Source organism: Nomascus leucogenys, chromosome 5, assembly GCF_006542625.1.
Source record: "Nomascus leucogenys isolate Asia chromosome 5, Asia_NLE_v1, whole genome shotgun sequence".
NCBI lineage: Eukaryota > Metazoa > Chordata > Mammalia > Primates > Hylobatidae > Nomascus > Nomascus leucogenys.
The window spans coordinates 29,714,709-29,735,047 of NC_044385.1; the positions used below are offsets into that span (position 1 = coordinate 29,714,709).

Consider the following 20,339-nt stretch of genomic DNA (forward strand, 5'->3'; position numbering starts at 1 on the left):
GGATCTTTAACCATACACATTTAGAAATTTTCTCTTAGCTTCATTTGGGCAGCCTTTATAGGAAAAGTGATTTTAATTATAGACTATGAAAATAAGATTCCTATCAACAGGAGAGTTAACAGTAAAAAGAAAAATATATGTAAGTATATGCATGGTTTTATGGGGGTGGGGTTGCATGGTGAGTTTAAGAGGAAAAAAAGATGTGAAGCTTACATTCTCTCTCTCTTTTTTTTTTTGAGACGGAGTTTCACTCTTGTCACCCAGGCTGGAATGCAGCGGTGTGATCTTGGCTCACTGCAACCTCCGCCTCAAGGGTTCAAGCAATTGTCCTGCCTCAGCCTCCCAAGTGGCTGGGATTATGGGCACCCACCACCACGCCCAGCTAATTTTTGTATTTTTAGTAGAGACGGGGTTTCACCATGTTGGCCAGGCTGATCTTGAACTCCTGACCTCAGGTGATCCGCCCACCTCGGCCTCCCAGAGTGCTGGGATTACAGGCACAAGCCACCCAACCCAGCCACATTCTCTATTAGGGAACCTATTCCATAGTTAAGCACTAGAAAATTGAAGAATAACTTAAAATTGGAGCACTTCTAATGCAGTTGTTCTGTATAAGGGACTAGATTATAAAATTATGCATTTAGATGCATACCTGATCATCTTCTGGCTGTTTTGAATTTTCAAGATTAGGAAACACCTATGTGTAGAGTGCATTTGTATTTGTATAGAATAATATTTTCCACTTGTTGGGTACCTACTGTGTACCAGAAACTTTATTATTTGATTTTTATAACAACTGTATGAGGGAGATGGCGTTATCATCACCTTACAGTTCATAAAATGAAGATGCAAAGAAGTGTTAGGTTAGCTACCTAAGATGACAGAATTATTGAACGCAAGGGAAGGTTTCAAGCCTAGGTCTGCATAACTCCTAAATCCATGCTCTTTCCATAACAATGTACTTACAGCCTCTTTGTAAGTATATATATATATATATATATATTCTTTATATACACATTACATATATATAAAGATTGTCCTATTGCATATGCTGACTTAAACGCACTACTATATGTAGAAATGCGAATATTCATGAAATACTTCTAATATATCTCTTCATACAGGAAGAGATGAAACACATGTCATCAGTCTTGCAGTTCAGATCTTTCATAAGGCAGGTATAGGATTCTTTAACATCTACATTTCAGTTGAATGGTCCCTGAATTTTCTTATTTTTCATTGATTCAAGCATTAGCAGCAGAAACAGTACAAGAACAATCTTAGGAATGCTACTAAAGCACCTTAGTGGCAGCAATAAGGAAAAGAAAATACTGGGGTCACATCCTAACACTCCGAACATATGTGAAATGAGAAGGAAAATGCACAATGGTTGAGGAGCGGATAATATAATTATTTCTTCAAGGTGATTTTGACATTACAACTCAGTAACATCAGAAGAAATCATTTATATGGCATATGGGTACAAACATTGAACTTTAGCCTAAAACAGTTTTTTTTATAAGCTTACACCAGCATATTCCAGATTTTATATTTCAAAATTGTGATTCTCTTAATATTCAGGATGTTGGTATTACTACATTTTTACTTAGAAGATAAAATTCATAGAAATTTAATGCACTTTTAATTACTCAAAAAGTAGTGGAGCAGGAGAATTGCATCACTCATTTTCGACGCATTTTTAAAATCTGTGCATAACTGTTTTTCTCTAAGAGGAAGAGATTGAGGTTTATCTTAAAGTCCTCAGTTTTAAATAGAATATCTTTTAATACTAATGAATCAAATCTAAGGTGAAGATTATTATCCAAATTCAAGTAAGAAATGTTTTTGCATAAATACACTTTGATAATGAGGGTATGAATCCTAGATCATCTTGTCTCTGAAAATTACAGTTTTCACATTCTGAAAAAGAGTCAGTCACATAATAAGAGTTAGTTATATTTGTAAACTTCTGAATTTTAGCTAAGGACAATATTCTTGCCCTTTTAAAGGCCCTTGCAGAACTCCTGAAAAACACATTGAGTTGAGATATATTTTCAGTTTCTTTTGCCTTTAGTCAGCATTAACTCTAAACAAGAAAAATGCAGATGATAACTCTCTTTTATTTGAAATAGGGAGTAAGAGTTAAAAGACTGACAGCTTGAATATTGTTTGATAATCCCCTCTGATTTATATGTGAAATATTATACAATCAAACAGCAAGTTTAGAAAGGATTTACCAAAAAATTATCAGAAAACTATAATTAGGCACTTTAAATCCAAAACTGTGTTTGTATAACAATTTATGACCAAAGATAAATTGTATTCATAATAAATAACACTTTTAATAAAAGATTTAAGGCCCCCTGTGAAATTAATAACCCAGAATTGATTACGTTTACCTGCTAGTGTATTGAAAATTTTTCTCACCCTCTTTTAGCAATAGCTTTGAAGCATAATTTCAGTCGCTTTAGAAAGCTCTGGACTAACCAGCAGTGTTATCATTTGAACATTTATTAATTGTGACAGGAACACCAAATTTATTTCAGTGCTTTAGCTTACTTACTGCTCTTTCACCTTTGTATTTTGTATTGACAAAGTAAAATGAATATTGATAAGGTTAGATACCGATTTTTTTAATGTATAGCTTGTTCTCTGCCTCATTCAAAGTCACATACCGAAAGACAGTGGATGTCTCAGTAGCAAAGGATGTAGATTTACTATTATAAAATTGAGAACTATCGAAGCAAGAAGGTTTGCCAGCAGAATGCATTTTATAGTTTGAAAAATGTCATCTGTAAAGGTGAAGAAAAGCAGTGAACAAAATAAGGGGAATATTATTAACACTTTTTTAAAAGGTGTTAGCAATGTTGGTTGTGGTCCATGTTTTTGGTAGAAGGCATAGCTTATTGAGTATTTAATAGTAAAAAGATTTAAATTCCTTTATTGAGATATTGTGGCTACTATATTTTTAAAAAATTTTGTCCACTGTACAGTATATGAAAATTCAATGTTATCCACAATTAATATTGCCTATTACTATTTTGTATTCTATTGAAATAATATCATAGTGAAATATTTATTGTAAGGAGTCAGCCTTTTTTCTATACATTTTAAGTATAGAAACGAAATGCCTTTTGAAGTTTAATGTCTTGATATACATATTGTTCCAGGGTAGTTTTTTTTTCATGAACATGTGAGTTCTGGCAAGAGGTTTCATTACAGCTTTTTGTGACTTTTCGACTTTTTTCTCCACGTCCTACTGATATTTCAATAGGAAAATAATCTTCTTGAATATTTAAGGCAGTGAAGGCAGGTTGTAAATAATAATAATGAGTGAAGACTCTTTAAAGGCTCATTTGCAATTAAAAGTCATACCAAATATATTCAGAAATGTGTGGTGTAACCAAGCTCCTTTTCAAGGTACTAGATTTTAGTTGTCCAAATTTATCTTATCAACAATTATACTTTTATTTCCCGCTATCCCTGGGTCCATATAGCCACTGTAGATTATTGTAGCTCTTTCAGGATTTTAAAACAGGCAGACTTTTCCAAGGGGATTGTTATTAATTTTGAAACCAGACTCTATCTGAATGAATAGTAAAGCCTAGGATATACGCGATCCTTCACCTCTTGACACACACCACCAGCCCACTCTTCAGTTATGTATTTTAGTAGAATCTTAATAAACAGTTTTCCATTATCATTCAGTACAGGGTGGACAGAGTAAGCACACATGTTAGGTAGAAAAGAATTGCTGTTTCCTGATAGAAGACTAAATAATGAGGAAACACTTAAACTACCGAACACCTGAAAACACTGAATAAAATTTGAAGCCATCTTTTTACAAAGACAGCTGAGACTACAGGAAAGAAAGGGAAATGTTCAAGACCAAAATGGCCCTGAGCAGCCCCCACACCCACTCACACTACTGGCAAGCTTGAAAACCTAAGGCAGGCTGGGCGCGGTGGCCCACACCTGTAATCCCAGCACTTCGGGAGGCCGAGGCAGGCGGATCACAAGGTCAGGAGATCGAGACCATCCTGGCTAATGCGGTGAAATCCCGTCTCTACTAAAAATACAAAAAAAAAAAAATTAGCCGGGCGTAGTGGCGGGCGCCTGTAGTCCCAGCTACTCGGGAGGCTGAGGCAGGAGAATGGCGTGAACCTGGGAGGCGGAGCTTGCAGTGAGCAGATATCGCGCCACTGCACTCCAGCCTGGGCGACAGAGCAAGACTCCATCTCAAAAATAAATAAATAAATAAATAAAAGAAAACCTAAGGCATGTTCGTTAGTTCCCCGTGGACAGAGAGTCAAGCCTGGGATCCCAGCGTAAGGCTCCTTATCAAGTCAGAACCTCTAAAAGCTCCATCATCAGAAATGCGCAGACTGGAAACAAAACTCACCCACAGGCACAGTGGAAGATAAAGAATCTTGTTTCTGCCTGGGATCCAAATAGAAAACTCTCTGAAGATTTGTGACCAAGAGGCTGCCCTTACAATGGGTTTCTAGTTTTAAATTACACTAAGCCAAAAATTAACATAAAAACTGGTTTCAGAAGCACATTCAAAGCCGCTCTAGAGGTGTAGGCCTTCGACCCAGGCCTCAAAGAAGCACCACAAATAAAAACCTACCAATGACGATCTCATAAACCAAAACTAAAAAGTTAGTTATAAAAACAAATTCAAAAAGGAAAGGAAATAATTGTGGACAAAAGACAGATGTGGTAAAGAATCGAGTAGAAATTTGAGATTATTTTATTATGAAAATATCTTAAAAACTGCAAATCACTGAATGGGTTATATGACAGATTAGATATAGCTGAAAAGACACTGAATTTTAGGCGAGATCTGAAGAGTGATCTCTATGCTACGTAAAAGCAGCACAGAGATAAAATGATTGAAAATATAAAAGAGGCTGAAGGACTTAAGGACAATGAAGTTCAATCTATGTCTAATAGAACTTACAGAAGGAAGAGTAGAGAGAATAAGATGGTGCAATATTCAGGAAAATAAGAATTTTTAGAATGGAAGGAAAACATGAATTTTCATATTCAACAAGTGTGTCTATATCAAGAAATATTAAATATAAATAAAGTCACATTGTAATAAAACTTCAGAACACCAAAGACAAGGAGAATGACTTAAGAGCAGCCAAGGAGAAAAAATATAACCTACGTAAGAATGAAATTGTACTGGTAGCAAACTTAAAAATAGCAGTACAATTGCGAATGTAAGAGAGAATATTTCCAAAGTGCTAAGACAAAATAACCAAATCAACCTGAGTTACATATCCAGCTAAATTATTACCCAAGAGTGAGGATGAAATAAAGTCATTTCAGATAAAGACTGACCACTACTAAATTTTATACCTCTTGTAGAAGAAAACAGAATCCATTAAAAAAGTATGAAATTCAGGAAGTAATGGTGAGCAAAGAAATTGTTGAGCATGTACTAAAAGCTAAATTAATATTGACTGTATAAAAGTAATAATGATGGTGACAGTGACCATGTAGATGATTAATTTGGATGTGTAAAAGTAAGATGGAACTAAAACTCTGGACAATAATATGTAAAATATGAGGGAATAAGCAAGATATGCATGTTGACTTTTAAAGGTCACCACTTAAAAGTAAAGAAATATTGTATATAGTCTTCAAGACAGTATAAACAAGCAATAAATTCCAGACAGGAGGAAATGAAAATTCACAGAAAAAGCAAAGTTAAGAGCATTAAATCATATAGTAAAAATAAATCTAGGTATATTAGTAATCATGGTAAATGTAAATGGAGAAACTACATTGGTTAAATTTAGGGATTATAATGGATAAAAGAAGAAAACTCAGTATATGCTTTTTACCATAAATACAACTAAATATAAGGTTTAATTTAAATATTAGCCAAAGAAAGCTAGAGTAGCTGGATTTATAACAAACAAAATGAATCTTGAGGTATTTCAGGAGTTAGAATACTCTCTTTAGTCAGATTTGCTATGCTTATTTAGATTTATACTTTTACCAGGAGTTAGAAATCTGTGAATAGAATAAAACCTTAATCAGTTGGGGAAATATGGCAAAAGAAATGATATAATAGAAAATGTTTTTTGTTTTTGTTTTTCTTTTATTATACTTTAAGTTCTGGCATACATGTGCAGAATGTGCAGGCTTGTTACATAGGTATACATATACCATGGTGGTGTGCTGCACCCATCAACCTGTCATCTACCTTAGGTATTTCTCCTAATGCTATCCCTTCCCTAGCCCTCCACCCCACAAGAGGCCCCAGTATGTGATGGTCCCCTCCCTGTGTCCATGTGTTCTCATTGTTCAACTCCCACTGATGAGTGAGAACGTATGGTGCTTGTTTTTCTTTTCCTGTGTTAGTTTGCTGAGAATGATGGTTTCCAGCTCCATTCAAGTCCCTGCAAAGGACATGAACTCATCCTTTTTTATGGCTGCATAGTATTCCATGGTGCACATGTGCCACATTTTCTTTATCCAGTCTATCATTTATGGGCATTTGGGTTGGTTCCAAGTCTTTGCTATTGTGAACAGTGCTGTAATAAACATACATGTGCATGTGTCTTTATAGTAGAATGATTTATATTTCTTTGGATATATACCCAGTAATTAGATTGCTGGGTCAAATGGTATTTCTGGTTCTAGATCGTTGAAGAATCGCCAAACTGTCTTGCACAATGGTTGAACTAATTTGCACTCCCACCAACAATGTAAAAGCGTTCCTATTTCTCCACATCATCTCCAGCATCTGTTGTTTCTTGACTTTTTAATGATCAATATTCTAACTGGCATGGGATGGTGTCTCATTGTGATTTTGATTTGCATTTCTCTAATGACCAGTGATGATGAGCTTTTTTTCATATTTGTTGGCCACGTAAATGTCTTCTTTTGAGAAGTGTCTGTTCATATCCTTTGCCCACTTTTTGATGGGGTTGTTTGACTTTTTCTTGTAAATTTGTTTAAGTTCTTTGTAGATTCTGGATATTAGCCCTTTGTTCAGATGGATAGATTGCAAAAATTTTCTCCCATTTTGTAGGTTGCCTGTTCACTCTGATGATAGTTTCTTTTGCTGTGCAGAAGCGCTTTAGATCCCATTTGTCAATTTTGGCTTTTGTTGCCATTGCTTTTGGTGTTTTAGTCATGAAGTCTTTGCCCATGCCTATGTCCTGAATGGTATTGCCTAGGTTTTCTTGTAGGGTTTTTATGGTTTTAGGTGTTATGTTTAACTCTTAATCCATCTTGAGTTAATTTTTGTATAAGATGTAAGGAAGGGGTCCAGTTTCAGTTTTCTGCATATGGCTAGCCAGTTTTCCCAACACCATTTATTAAATAGGGAATCCTTTCCCCATTGCTTGTTTTTCTCAGGTTTGTCAAAGATTAGATGGTTGTAGATGTGTAGCATTATTTCTGAGGCCTCTGTTCTGTTCCATTGGTCTATATATCTGTGTTAGTACCAGTACCATGCTGTTTTGGTTACAGGTTACATGTTTTGGCCTTGTAGTCTAGTTTGAAGTCAGGTAGCGTGATGCCTCCAGCTTTGTTCTTTTTGCTTAGGATTGTCTTGGATATGTGGGCTTTTTTTGGTTTCATATGAACTTTAAAGTAGTTTTTTCCAATTCTGTGAAAAAAGTCAGTGTTAGCTTGATGGGGATAGCATTGAATCTATAAATTACTTTGGGCAGTGTGGCCATTTTCACAATATTGATTCTTCCTATCCATGACCATGGAATGTTTTTCCATTTGTTTCTGTCCTCTCTTATTTCCTTGAGCAGTGGTTTGCAGTTCTCCTTGAAGAGGTCCTTCACATCCCTTGTAAGTTCTATTCCTAAGTATTTTATTCTCTTTGTAGCAATTGTGAATGGGAGTTCACTCATGATTTGGCTCTCTGTTTGTTTGTTATTGGTGTATAGGAATGCTTGTGATTTTTGTACATGATTTTGTATCCTGAGACTTTGCTGAAGTTGCTTATCAGCTTAGGGAGATTTTGGGCTGAGACAATGGGGTTTTCTAAATATGCAATCATGTCATCTGCAAACAGAGACAATTTGACTTCCTCTCTTCCTATTTGAATACCCTTATTTCTTTCTCTTGCCTGATTTCCCTGGCCAGAACTTCCATTACTATGTTGAATAGGAGTGGTGGGAGAGGGCATCCTTGTCTTGTGCCGGTTTTCAAAGGGAATGCTTCCAGCTTTTGCCCATTCAGTATGATATTGGCTGTGGGTTTGTCATAAATAGCTCTGATTATTTTAAGATACATTTCATCAATACCTAGTTTATTGAGAGTTTTTAGCATGTAGGGGTGTTGAATTTTATCAAAGGCTTTTCTGTGTCTGTTGAAATAATCACGTGGTTTTTGTCATTGGTTCTGTTTATGTGATGCATTACGTTTATTGATTTGAGAATGTTGAACCAGTCTTGCATCCCAGGGATGAAGCCGACTTGATCATGTTGGATAAACTTTTTGATGTGCTGCTGGATTTGGTTTGCCAGTATTTTATTGAGGATTTTCACATTGATGTTCATCAGGGATGTTAGCCTGAAATTTTTTGTTGTTGTTGTATCTCTGCCAAGTTTTGGTATCAGGATGATCCTGGCCTCATAAAATGAGTCTGGGAGGAGTCCCTCTTTTTCTATTGTTTGGAATAGTTTCAGAAGGAATGGTAGCAGCTCCTCTTTGTACCTCTGGTAGAATTTGACTGTGAATCCATCTGGTCTTGGGCTTATTTTGGTTGGTAGGCTATTAATTGCTGCCTCAATGTCAGAACTTGTTATTGGTCTATTCAGGGATTCGACTTCTTCCTGCTTTAGTCTTGGGGGGGTGTATGTGTCCAGGAATTTATCCATTTCTTCTAGATTTTCTAGTTGATTTGCGTAGAGGTGTTTATACCATTCTCTGATGGTATTTTGTATATCTGTGGGATCGGTGGTGATATCCCCTTTATCATTTTTTATTGTGTCTATTTGATTCTTTTTTCTTCTTAGTCTGAGTAGCGGTCTATTTTGTTAATCTTTTCAAACAACCAGCTCCTGGATTCACTGATTTTTTTGAAGGGTTTTTTGTATCTCTCTCTCCTTCAGTTCTGCTGTAATCTTAATTATTTCTTGTCTTCTGCTATCTTTTGAATTTGTTTGCCCTTGCTTCTCTAGTTCTTTCAATTGTGATGTTAGGGTGTCGATTTCAGATCTTTCCCACTTTCTCCTTTGGGCATTTAGTGCTATAAATTTCCCTGTAAACACTGCTCTAGCAGTGTCCCAGAGATTCTGGCACGTTGTGTCTTTGTTCTCATTGGTTTCCAATAACTTACTTATTTCTGCTTTAATTTCATTATTTTCCCAGTAGTCATTCAGGAGCAGGTTGTTCAGTTTCCGTGGAGTTGAGTGGTTTTGATGAGTTTCTTAATCCTGAGTTCTAATTTGATTGCACTGTGGTCTGAGAGACTGTTTGTCATGATTTCCGTTCTTTTGCATTTGCTGAGGAGTGTTGTACTTCCAATTATGTGGTCAATTTTAGAATAAGTGAGATTTGGTGCTGAGAAGAATGTATATTCTGTTGATTTGCAGTGGAGAGTTCTGTAGATGTCTATTAGGTCTGCTTGGACCAGAGCTGAGTTCAAATCCTGAATATCCTTGTTAATTTTCTGTCTCATTGCTCTGTCTAATATTGGCAGCGGAGTGTTAAAGTCTCCCACTATTATTGTGTGGGAGTTTAAGTCTCTTTGTAGGTCTCTAAGAACTTGCTTTATGAATCTGGCAGCGAGAAGACAGGTGTTGGCCTGTCTTACTAGGTTGGGGAAGTTCTCCTGGATAATATCCTGAAGAGTATTTTCCAACTTGGTTCCATTCTCCCCATCACTTTCAGATACACCTACAACCGTAGGTTTGGTCTTTTCACATAGTCCCATATTTCTTGGAGGCTTTGTTCATTCCTTTTCATTCTTTTTTCTCTAATCTTGTTTTCATGCTTTATTTCATTTAGATGATCTTCAGTCTCTGATATATTTTCTTCTGCTTGATCAATTTAGCTATTGATACTTGTGCATGCTTCGGGAAGTTCTCATGCTGTTCTTTTTCACTTTCATCAGGTTATTTATGTTCTTCCTTAAACTGGTTATTCTAGTTACCTTTTTTCAAGGTGGTTAGCTTTTTTGCACTGCATTAGAACATGCTCCTTTAGCTTGGAGGAGTTTGTTATTACCCAGCTTCTGAAGCCTACTTCTGTCAATTCCTCAAACTCATTCTCTGTCCAGTTTTGTTCCCTTGCTGGCAAGGAGTTGTGATCATTTGGAGGAGAAGAGGCATTCTGGTTTTTGGAATTTTCTGCCTTTTTATGCTGTTTTTTCTTCGTCTTCGTGGATTTATCTACCATTGGTCTTTGATGTTGGTGACCTTCAGATGGGGTTTCTGTGCGGATGTCGTTTTTGTTGATGTTGATGCTATTCCTTTCTGTTTGTTAGTTTTTCTTCTAACAGTCAGGCCCCTCTGCTGCAGGTCTCCTGGAGTTCACTGGAGGTCCACTCTAGACCCTGTTTGCCTGGGTGTCACTAGCAGAGGCTGCAGAACAGCAAAGATTGCTGCCTGTTCCTTCCTCTGGAAGCTTCATCCCAGAGGGGCACCCGCCAGATGCCAGCTGAAGCTCTCCTGTATGAGGTGTCTGTCGACCCCTGCTGGGAGTTTTCTCCCAGTCAGGAAGCACGAGGGTCAGGGACCCACTTGAGGAGGCATTCTTTCTGTTAGCAGAGCTCGAGCGCTGTGCTGGGAGATCTGCTACTCTCTTCATAGCCAGCAGGCAGGAATGTTTAAGTCTGCTGAAGCTGTGCCCACAGCCACCCCTTCCCGCAGGGGCTCTGTCCCAGGGAGATGGGGGTTTTATCTATAAGCCCCTTACTGGGGCTGCTGCATTTCTTTCAGAGATGCCCTGCCCAGAGGGGAGGAATCTAGAGAGGCAGTCTGGCTACAGCAGCTTTACTGAGCTGTGGTGGGCTCCACCCAGTTCGAACTCCCAGCAGCTTTGTTTACACTGTGAGGGGAAAACTGCCTCTCAAGCCTCAGTGATGGCGGACACCCCTTCCCCCACCAAACTCAAAGCATCCCAGGTCGACTTCAGACTACTGTGCTGGCAGCGAGAATTTCAAGCCTGTGGATCTTAGCTTCTTGGGCTTCATGGGGGTGGGATGTGCTGAGCTGGACCACTTGGCTCCCTGGCTTCAGCCCCCTTTCCAGCGGAGTTAATGGTTGTGTCTCGCTGTCGTTCCAGGTGCCACTGGGGTATGAAAAAAAACTCCTGCAGCTAGCTTGGTGTCTGCTCAAACGGTCGCCCAGTTTTGTGCTTGAAACCCAGGGCCCTGGTGGCGTAGGCACCCGGAGGGGGATCTCATGGTCTGCGGGTTGTGAAGATCGTGGAAACAGCATAGTATCTGGGCTGGAGCGCACTGTTCCTCAAGGCACAGTCCCTCCAGGCTTCCCTTGGCTAGAGGAGGGAGTTCCCTCACCACTTGCACTTCTGGGTGAGGCACCGCCCTACCCTGCTTCTGCTCACCCTCTGTGGGCTGCACCCACTGTCTAACCAGTCCCAGTGAGATGAACCGGGTACCTCAGTTGGAAATGCAGAAATCACCCACCTTCTGCACTGATCTTGCTGGGAGCTGCAGACTGGAGCTATTCCTGTTCGGCCATCTTGCCGGCAACTCCCCTTGCATCAGAAAATATTGATGATTTAATATTGCAAGTTCAGTGTTCAGTCAGCTGAAAGGGTAACATTTGGGATCAAATGTCCTAAGTTCAAGTTCTAACTGGGGTACTCTTTAGCTAATTGACTTCGGGCAGCTGAATTATCTCTCCAAACATCAGCTACATCTACAAAATGGGGCCAATAATACTCCCCTTTCAGGTTAAGATCAAAAGAAATTATGGATACGGAAGCATTTATAATTTATAAGGGCTGCAGACATCATTGTATTCACGTTATCCAAATGTGTCTGATATATTTGTGATATATTGTCCATATACAAATTGCGATATATTGTTCACATACAAATTGAGAGAACCTAATATTGCAATTCATATATTACTCAATGAATTTTTTTAGTGGTTTGTACAACATCTCTGCTAAAAATTCTTATAGGGAATCAGGTAAAGAAATGTGTGTAGGCTTTTGGAGTAAGCTTAACCAAAGTTTGAATCCTAGCTTACTCACTGTGTGGTCAAGGTTAAGTTACTTCAACTCTCTGAGGACCGTTAAAATTTCCTTTTTGAATGAAGGGTAGAAATAATAAATGTCAGATACCTAACAAATATACCACATGCCTTGTGTAGGCATGCTTTCTAGTAGGAAGACCAAAAGTGGTTCTGATTATATTGTAGCAGAACATTCCTGTCTGACTTCAGGGCCAAAACAGTTTTCTATTTGTAAGATTTTTTTTTTTTTTTGAAAATGCATACTGTTTGATACATAAGCATTCCATAAGAAATATATTTCGGTTTAATTAAAAACATGTTAATAAGAACACTTCCTCCTCTCAACATGTCAATAACAGATCATGTCTTTTATTCTTTACAAAGTTCTTATTACTTAAGGAAAAAAAACTAGTTTTACATTAAATTTCTGTTACTTAAATAAGTCAGTGCGTCATATATTTATGCACTTACCTATTTAAACTGATTTTAATTAAAAAAAGTATCATGAAGTATGTCTGCAATATTGCAGATAAAATTATAGACTAGTCTGAATTAGTGAAGCATTTCTATATTAATAAATGAAATAATTAAAACAGACGAAGAGTAGTGACACCTACCACTTTCTCTCATCTTAAACTGTGCTTAATGCTGTTCCTTGAGTTCATAATAATAATAATCAAAAATCCATGTCCCTAAATTAGTTACTGAGAACAGAGGATAGTATCATAACTTATCATTGTTATAATGTTGCTAATAATAATGAGAATAGCCCAGCCCCTCAGCTGGCTAGTCAAGTGATGGCGAAAAGAGTATGGGAAGAAAGAGTGATCACAAACTAATAAATGCCTTGTGAATACAAGGTAGGGACAGAGGCAGAGTGCACTAGCTGTTCTATGGGAAGCAGCACGTGTCACCTCCCCTTCCATTGGCTGTTTATCCAACATCAATACAACACTTTAGGAGCCAAATTACTAAACAAGCTGCCAATTAGGCTTGCAGTCAGCTGGATAGATTAGTGGCTAAGAGAGGCCGATACAAGATTTTCATCTCTTGAGCCAATTATGCAAGTGAATTACCCTCCACGGTACTCTTTGGAAGATTTGAGGGGAAAGGACCGACTCAGCTGTAATGGATATAAGAGATCCAGCAGGCAGGAGGCTGGGAGCGGAAGCAGGCAGAAAGGTTAGCACGCAATGTATTGCTAAAGCTGCCCGAGCAGGAGAGCCTTCTAGGAAAGGTCTTAAAGGATTTTAACACTGCCAGGAGCCAAGGAAAGGGAAATTATGGTTGTAGTGTATACTGCACTGAGGCTGAGTTGTTCCACTCCCAAGTCTTAATCTCATAAAAGAAGGGTGAGAAGCCAACAGTAGATTTCACTCTAGAATCATTTTCCATGAATAATGAAGTATCTGTTACTTTTTTTGTTTTTTAGGTTGTGTTTCTATGAGGAAAGATTTAGCATTTGAAGAATACAATGTTTATTTTTCTTCTGAGTACAAGATAATGCTTTCTTTTATGTTATATTGTTTTATTTTTACAAAGAAGAGAAATGAAACCATCATTTAAAAAATGAGAATGAGTTCTTTTCCATCTATATAAAAACAAAAGCATGAGAGTATGGTGGTCACCCCTGGGCTACCCTGCTTGAAATACCAACATTTTTCAATTATAATAGTGAATCAATTATCATTTGCTGTTCACTTTAGGACTGAAAATTCACCATAATTTAGCAATTTTTTAGAAATATTTTAAATTGGCCTTATTGTTTTCTTAAATATTAAACAAATTTTAATTCCGAACTTTTGCAAGCTATCCTATCAAAAATGTGAGTAAACAGATGTATAGCCCAGAGCAACATTAGACCTCTAGTATGACTTTAGCTTAGGGTAGAAGTAAATTAATTCATAGCAATCACTGAAAAACCAGGGATATGAGACAACATGCTAAGGCACTGTTTAACCTGGCATACCTGATTAGCAGCTGTCCAGAAAAAACTACATACCTTGGAGGTTACCACCATAATCATGACTTCAAAATTAAAAATTAAATGCTTTTTTGTTATATTAAACATTTTTGACAAAAGATTTTTATGTTGTGAGTGTGTGCGTGTGTATGTGTGACTAAGAGGTCCATTTTTCACTGTCACACACAACACATACTCACACATATATTTATAATCTCTGTATATGCATTTTGCCCTTCTCAAGTGGTCAATAATGTTAGTCAAGAATTTTTCTTTGACATTAGATGTTGCCACTCAAAAGGCAAGTAGTTGAAGGTTCTTTCTGTTAGGTGTTAAGATACTTGTTTCCATGAGCTGTCAATCCATTTGAGAAATCCAAAGCCAATTAGTCATTGACTAGTTCTTACTCCCTGTAAGGAGTTTAGCAAATGGCAATGATGTGGTCTCTTCTTGGTCTTGAAATGCACTGAAGATTGAGAATACCAAAATGTTTAATAAACGGCTTTGAAAATCAGTTGATGATTACTCCATAGTAAATAAGAGGGGTGTAGGTATTAAAACTCATGTGTAGCACTTTGTCGCTTTCCTTGTTCTACAAGTAAGAATCACAGAGCGTGACTCACTTGCTGTTCCCCACAATGTGAGATACAAATTACCAGATAAGATACACTGTTGGTTCAATGCTGACATTTCTTTTACTATTATCTTATTTTTTACTGTGAAATACATAGTTCAAAGAATACACTTAAAAATGTATATGTACAGTTTGGGTGCGGTAGCTCATGCCTGTAATCCCAGAACTTTGAGAGGCTAAGGCGGGTGGATCACTTGAGGTGAGGAGTTCAAGACCAGCCTGGCCAACATGGTGAAATCCCATCTCTACTAAAAAATACAAAAATTAGTTGGGTGAAGGCACACACCTGTAATCCCAGGTACTCGGGAGGCTGAGGCATAAGAATCACTTGAACCCGGGAGGTGGAGGTTGCAGTAAGCCAAGATTTCACCACTGCACTCTGGCCTGGGCAACAGAGTGAGACTCTGCCAAAAAAAAAAAAGTATATGAACAGTTTAAAGAACAATAATAAACTGGCCATTTGGGTAACCACAACTCAGGATAAGAAAGAGAACACTACTGTACTCTGGAGTCTCATCGTTAATATTTTTGTTATTCTTATTGATGTTTGAGATCCAAGAATCCTTTTCTGCTGGTACCACCATTCTGAACATAGTCTCAGAGAAACAGTAGGACAGAGAGTTCCAACTTTTTTTTTTGTAGTTGGGGAGAAAGTGCTGTAATAATCCTGAGTCAGGGAAGAAGAAAACTGATGATGGGAAAGGGGTAGGGGTAGGGTGAGGTGTAGGTTGGTGCTAAAGAGACTCATGAAACTTTGAGAGAAGTGAGTGGTTATGTCAACAGCTGCCCATTTCAACCTCTGTCTAGGAACACATGGTCCACATTTCAGAACAGAAATGTGCTAGAGCCAGGACTCAGCTGCTGTACCACAGGCATTCTACAGATATTTGGAAAGTGTAGTATAGGAGGCCTATGGAGGGAATGGTGTCAAACTCTGTATCCCTGTAGATTTGAGCCCTGGTGTAAGAGATTGGGCTGGGCCGAAGATGTTCTCACTAAGACAAAGGTTCTTTTAAGATAGACTTTCATCTCTCTTTTTTTTTTTCTTACAGACTCGAATATTAGTTTGTTTGTTAATCACTTTCTTCTAAAAGGGGAATAACCATGAGAAATGCTCTGATAATTAAGACTTCTGATTGCTTGTATCTGGTTAGCTCCAGATTTGCTATATTCCCTTTTCATACACCATAATCTAATACCTGCTGCTAGAGAAGGAACAGAAATGAACCAATCAAGGAAAGAGCCAACCTCTACCACACCTGGGACAGACCAACCAAGGCCAAGGACAAGCCCAAGCTTGCAGTTGAAGGAAAGAGCTCAAGTTCTTGTATTTTTTTACTTTTATGGTGTTTGTTAATTTCTCCATCCTTGGACTTCAGATATCTAGTACTTCTGAGTTTTTTCCCTAGAACCAAATATACAGTAACTACAAAAAAAAATTAAATTAGAAGTCTATTTTTGAAAATGTCATCAAAGAGAAAATGCTTAAAATGGATGCATTTCTCAATTACCTGCTAAGAAAATACAGTAAACAACATCTATATCTAAATTTCATGTGAAGCACTAGCCAATGTCCTTTTTCAAATAAGAAATGAAGGGAGGGAGGGACAGAGGGAGGGAAGGGAAGGAAGAAATATATCTATCCCTGGAGGCCTATGAAGGGAATTGTGGTCTATGTCCCTGGAAATTTATATATTTTTTAAATTTTATAATATATATATCTCTTTAATATTATTTTCCTCTATTTTCTTTCTACTAACTTATATAGTCATTTAAACATGGCCATGGAAGGAAAAGGAGGAAAGGAACTAAAGGATGCATATGTTACAGACTGAATAATAAATAGCAAGGAGGAGGATTATAGGAATGTAAATTCCTAGGAATTCAAGATGCCACCAGTTGTGCTTTTTGTTTGGTTTGGTTTTAGTTTTGGTTCTGTTGAATGTCAAGGTCATGGGCAAATGTAAGATATTACAATATAGGTTGGTGATTTTCTGAATAATCCATAAGGCTATCATGGTAATGAAAATAAATCCATTAGTAGAGTACTTTATGGTTTACTGAGAAGTTTCTTTACATACATGATCTCATCTGTCCTACAAACTTCTGTGAGATAGGCAATGTAGGTTTTATTATGGCTGTTTCACAGATGAGAAAACAAAAGCCCAGAGAGGCTGAATAGTTCACCCTGCTGTGAAGTGCTAGAATTGAAATTCTAAACAAGATCTTTCTTCCATTGTTCTCTCAACTACAAAAAGTATCCAAAGATGAATACGCAACCCCCTCTAGTACCTGGTTGAAAAACAAAACAAAACAAAACTTAGGTTTTCATAGCCTAATATCTTCACCTGTGTTCATACTAATTAATGTGTGCTGTTGTTTTATCATTTCAGGATTTGTAGGTGAAAATGCCCAGCCAATCCTAGAAAATAATATTGGAAACCGAATGCTTCAGAATATGGGCTGGACGCCTGGGTCAGGCCTTGGACGAGATGGCAAGGGGATCTCTGAGCCAATTCAAGCCATGCAGAGGCCAAAGGGATTAGGACTTGGATTTCCTCTACCAAAAAGTACTTCCGCAACTACTACCCCCAATGCAGGAAAATCCGCCTAAGAAAAGCAAAGAAGAAATGTTTTACAGACTTTATTCACTATGTCCCATTGTTCTAAAATGATAACATGACTTCTGTTTTTGAAGCAAAAATCTACATTGCCTCAAACACATCACTCTAGCTTCCTAACTGCATACAGTCCTGCCATAGTGAGAGAAATGGGATTTCATCACAATTCATGGTGCTAAAATGAAAACCTCTGCCCTTTAATTTTTTTCAGTAATTTCCAGCTATTTCTAGGTATAAAGAGCAGCTCGTTTCTCTTATTTATTTTAATCTCATGTGTCAATACTTTCTGATGCTTTGCTTAATTCATGTATGTGTGCAGTGCTGCAATGCCCAGACAAATGTGAGCACACCCACCGGTTTCTAAAATGGGATAGACAGGAAAAGATTGTGTTTTATATCATCCCTATCTATTGTAACCCAAAAGACCTACCATCGCATCAGTGAAGTCCGAACACATCTTTGTTTGAAAGGCTTGTCAATTTCGTATTCCTTGAATTTGGCTTCTTTGTGAGGATTTTCTGACAGAGTGATACCCATTAATTTTCTATCCTTAGACAATGTAGTGTGAAGTTCACAGTTGACAAACAACAATTAATGTTTCCCTTGGACGTTTTGACAAAAATAAACCTCATCATTGTTATCACCAGAGTGCCCTCTACCTTACTTTAATTCAGATTTTATAAATTTTACCTCATTTAGAACATAAAATAATTACTGAAAGAAAAATGTATTTTTTAAATTCACCATGACTGAACTGTAAATTCTATTAATCCAGATGTACTTCTACCTCTGTTTTCCCAAAGATTGATATTATTTTTAAGATCAACTCAAGTGTAGTAAACGGATTTAAAATTTTAATCATTGGAGTAATTTATTACAATATTGAATCAATTTATATGAAGAGTTAAATGGCTCTCCCAGAACTCAGATTTCTGGCAATGGCCCAACCCATTTAGAAGGTGAACAAAAGAAGTAAATGGTACTGATTTGCCCTTTCTAGGACCCAAGATGTTACTTTAAAACCTAGCAAAAGAGGTTGTTTGTATTACGTGCCTAGTATTGAGCTGTTCCTGAGTCGTTTGCTTCATAGTATCAGAGATTCTAAATTGCTTTTAGTTTAGAAGATCTTTATTTATTATCCTCATTATTAACAACTTTTGATGATGATTATTATCATTCTATTTATAATGGCCTTTACTGGTTGAGTAAAGACTGAGATAACACATGTGAATCACCTTTCAATGGGTTTTTAAAATCTTGTCACTTTCCAAAAGAGTTTGTTTCTTTTTTATTTTTTATTTTTTTTGACAGAGTCTGCCTCTGTCACCCAGACTGGAGTGCAGTGGCGCACTCCTGGCTCACTGCAGCCTCCCTCTCCTAGGTTCAAGCAATTGTTCTGCCTCAGCCTCCCAAGTAGCTGGGATTACAGGCACCCACCACCACACCCGGATAATTTTTGTATTTTTAGTATAGACGGAGTTTCACCGTGTTAGCCAGGCTGGTCTCGAACTCCTGACCTCAAGTGATCCGCCCACCTTGGCCTCCCAAAGAGCTGCGATTATAGGCATGAACCACAGCACCTAGCCCCCAGAAGAGGTTTTAAAAGGTGTTAAGGGAGGTTTATGCATGTAACAGACCTTTCTCAGGTGGCCCCCTAAAAAAAATCCTGCCAGCTAGGGAGGGGAAGGCCAACCTGCTATTTGAAAGCCTTTATGGTTTGCCAAATATACATTTCTTGAGAATTATCTTCTTTCCCAGGGATATTGTTACCTAGAGGACGGCTTGGTTAGGGGACTATGGACGACCAGAAGAGATGTTCTTTTGAAGCATTCTTGTTGGATAAAGTAACCCCAAGGTATCATTACTTTCTACAAGTTTTTTACTTAGAAATTTGCCATTTTTTTAACTGATATTTTCTAAATGCTCATTCTGTCTATGTAGCCGGGGGAAGATTATATACAAGTTTTAAAATGTCTTTGTGATAGTGTATTGTGCTCTAGGGTCCATTCAAAATTTGGTGTTTGAGCTTTTTCTTAATTTGATTGCCTGGAGATCTGCTAAAATCCTAGAATCTCAAAAAGCCAAGTTTGAAGCCACTGAGAGCAAACAATGAGGTCATTGTGAGCGTGGTTCCACACTCCTGAGGACTTGGCTGTTCTTTTTCACCTTATTATGTTCTGATGGAGGTAAAAACGCTCATAGTGAAGAAGAGCAGTATATATACCAGACTAGTGTATAGGAACTTCTTCGTTAAATATTGCAGTCCTTATGAGTGTTCTTTTTATTTTTTTCTTTTTCTTTTTTTTTTTTTTTTTTGAGACGGAGTCTTTCTCTGTCACCCAGGCTGGAGTGCAGTGGCGCAATCTCGGCTCATGAGTGTTCTTTATTGCTGTTCTGGACAGGTACAAATCTTCTGAAGCAACTTCTGTAGGATGTTGACTTAGCTTCTCTAACACCTATAAAAAATTCTTCTTTGTATTTTCAGCTAATAGAAGACAGTTCTTCATCTTGACCCCTAGAGCCCTCTATGTGATTCACAGAGGACTTAAAATACTTCTTATTCTGTTGAAGTGTTTAATTGTACAGAATCAGCACTCAAAGCAAAGAAGTGATAACATCCCAAGCTTCCCCCATACTTCTACTGACGTGCCCTCAGTCTTTAAGAAAACTCAGTGCAGACCTGATGTTCTGGTTGTACCTGAACTTAATTGGAGAAACAAACACAATTAAAATATGAATTTTTTAGTACAAATCAAATGTCTTTCACCATCTGAAGCCCACTAATTTGTGTTTTATATATAGTTAGTTAATTTTTTGCCAGTTATGACGTCCATAGAACCCAAGATTTAGAATGTATCATTTATATTTCCTCTAAAAGGTAGTAGGATATTTCTTCTGCTCTTTTGTGAAGCCACTCTTCTACAGGATCT

The 20,339-nt window shown here is 37.5% G+C and overlaps 1 protein-coding gene across 1 annotated transcript in view; it reads left to right on the forward strand.

Annotated features, from left to right (window-relative positions):
* Positions 1-18,267, forward strand: part of GPATCH2 (G-patch domain containing 2) — a 190,474-nt gene extending 172,207 nt beyond the window's left edge. The window contains exon 10 of the mRNA XM_003265095.4: positions 17,182-18,267. Coding sequence (XP_003265143.1) covers positions 17,182-17,402 — 221 coding nt within the window. The 3' untranslated portion in view covers positions 17,403-18,267. The remainder of the gene's footprint in view (positions 1-17,181) is intronic.
* Positions 18,268-20,339: the final 2,072 nt, after the last annotated feature.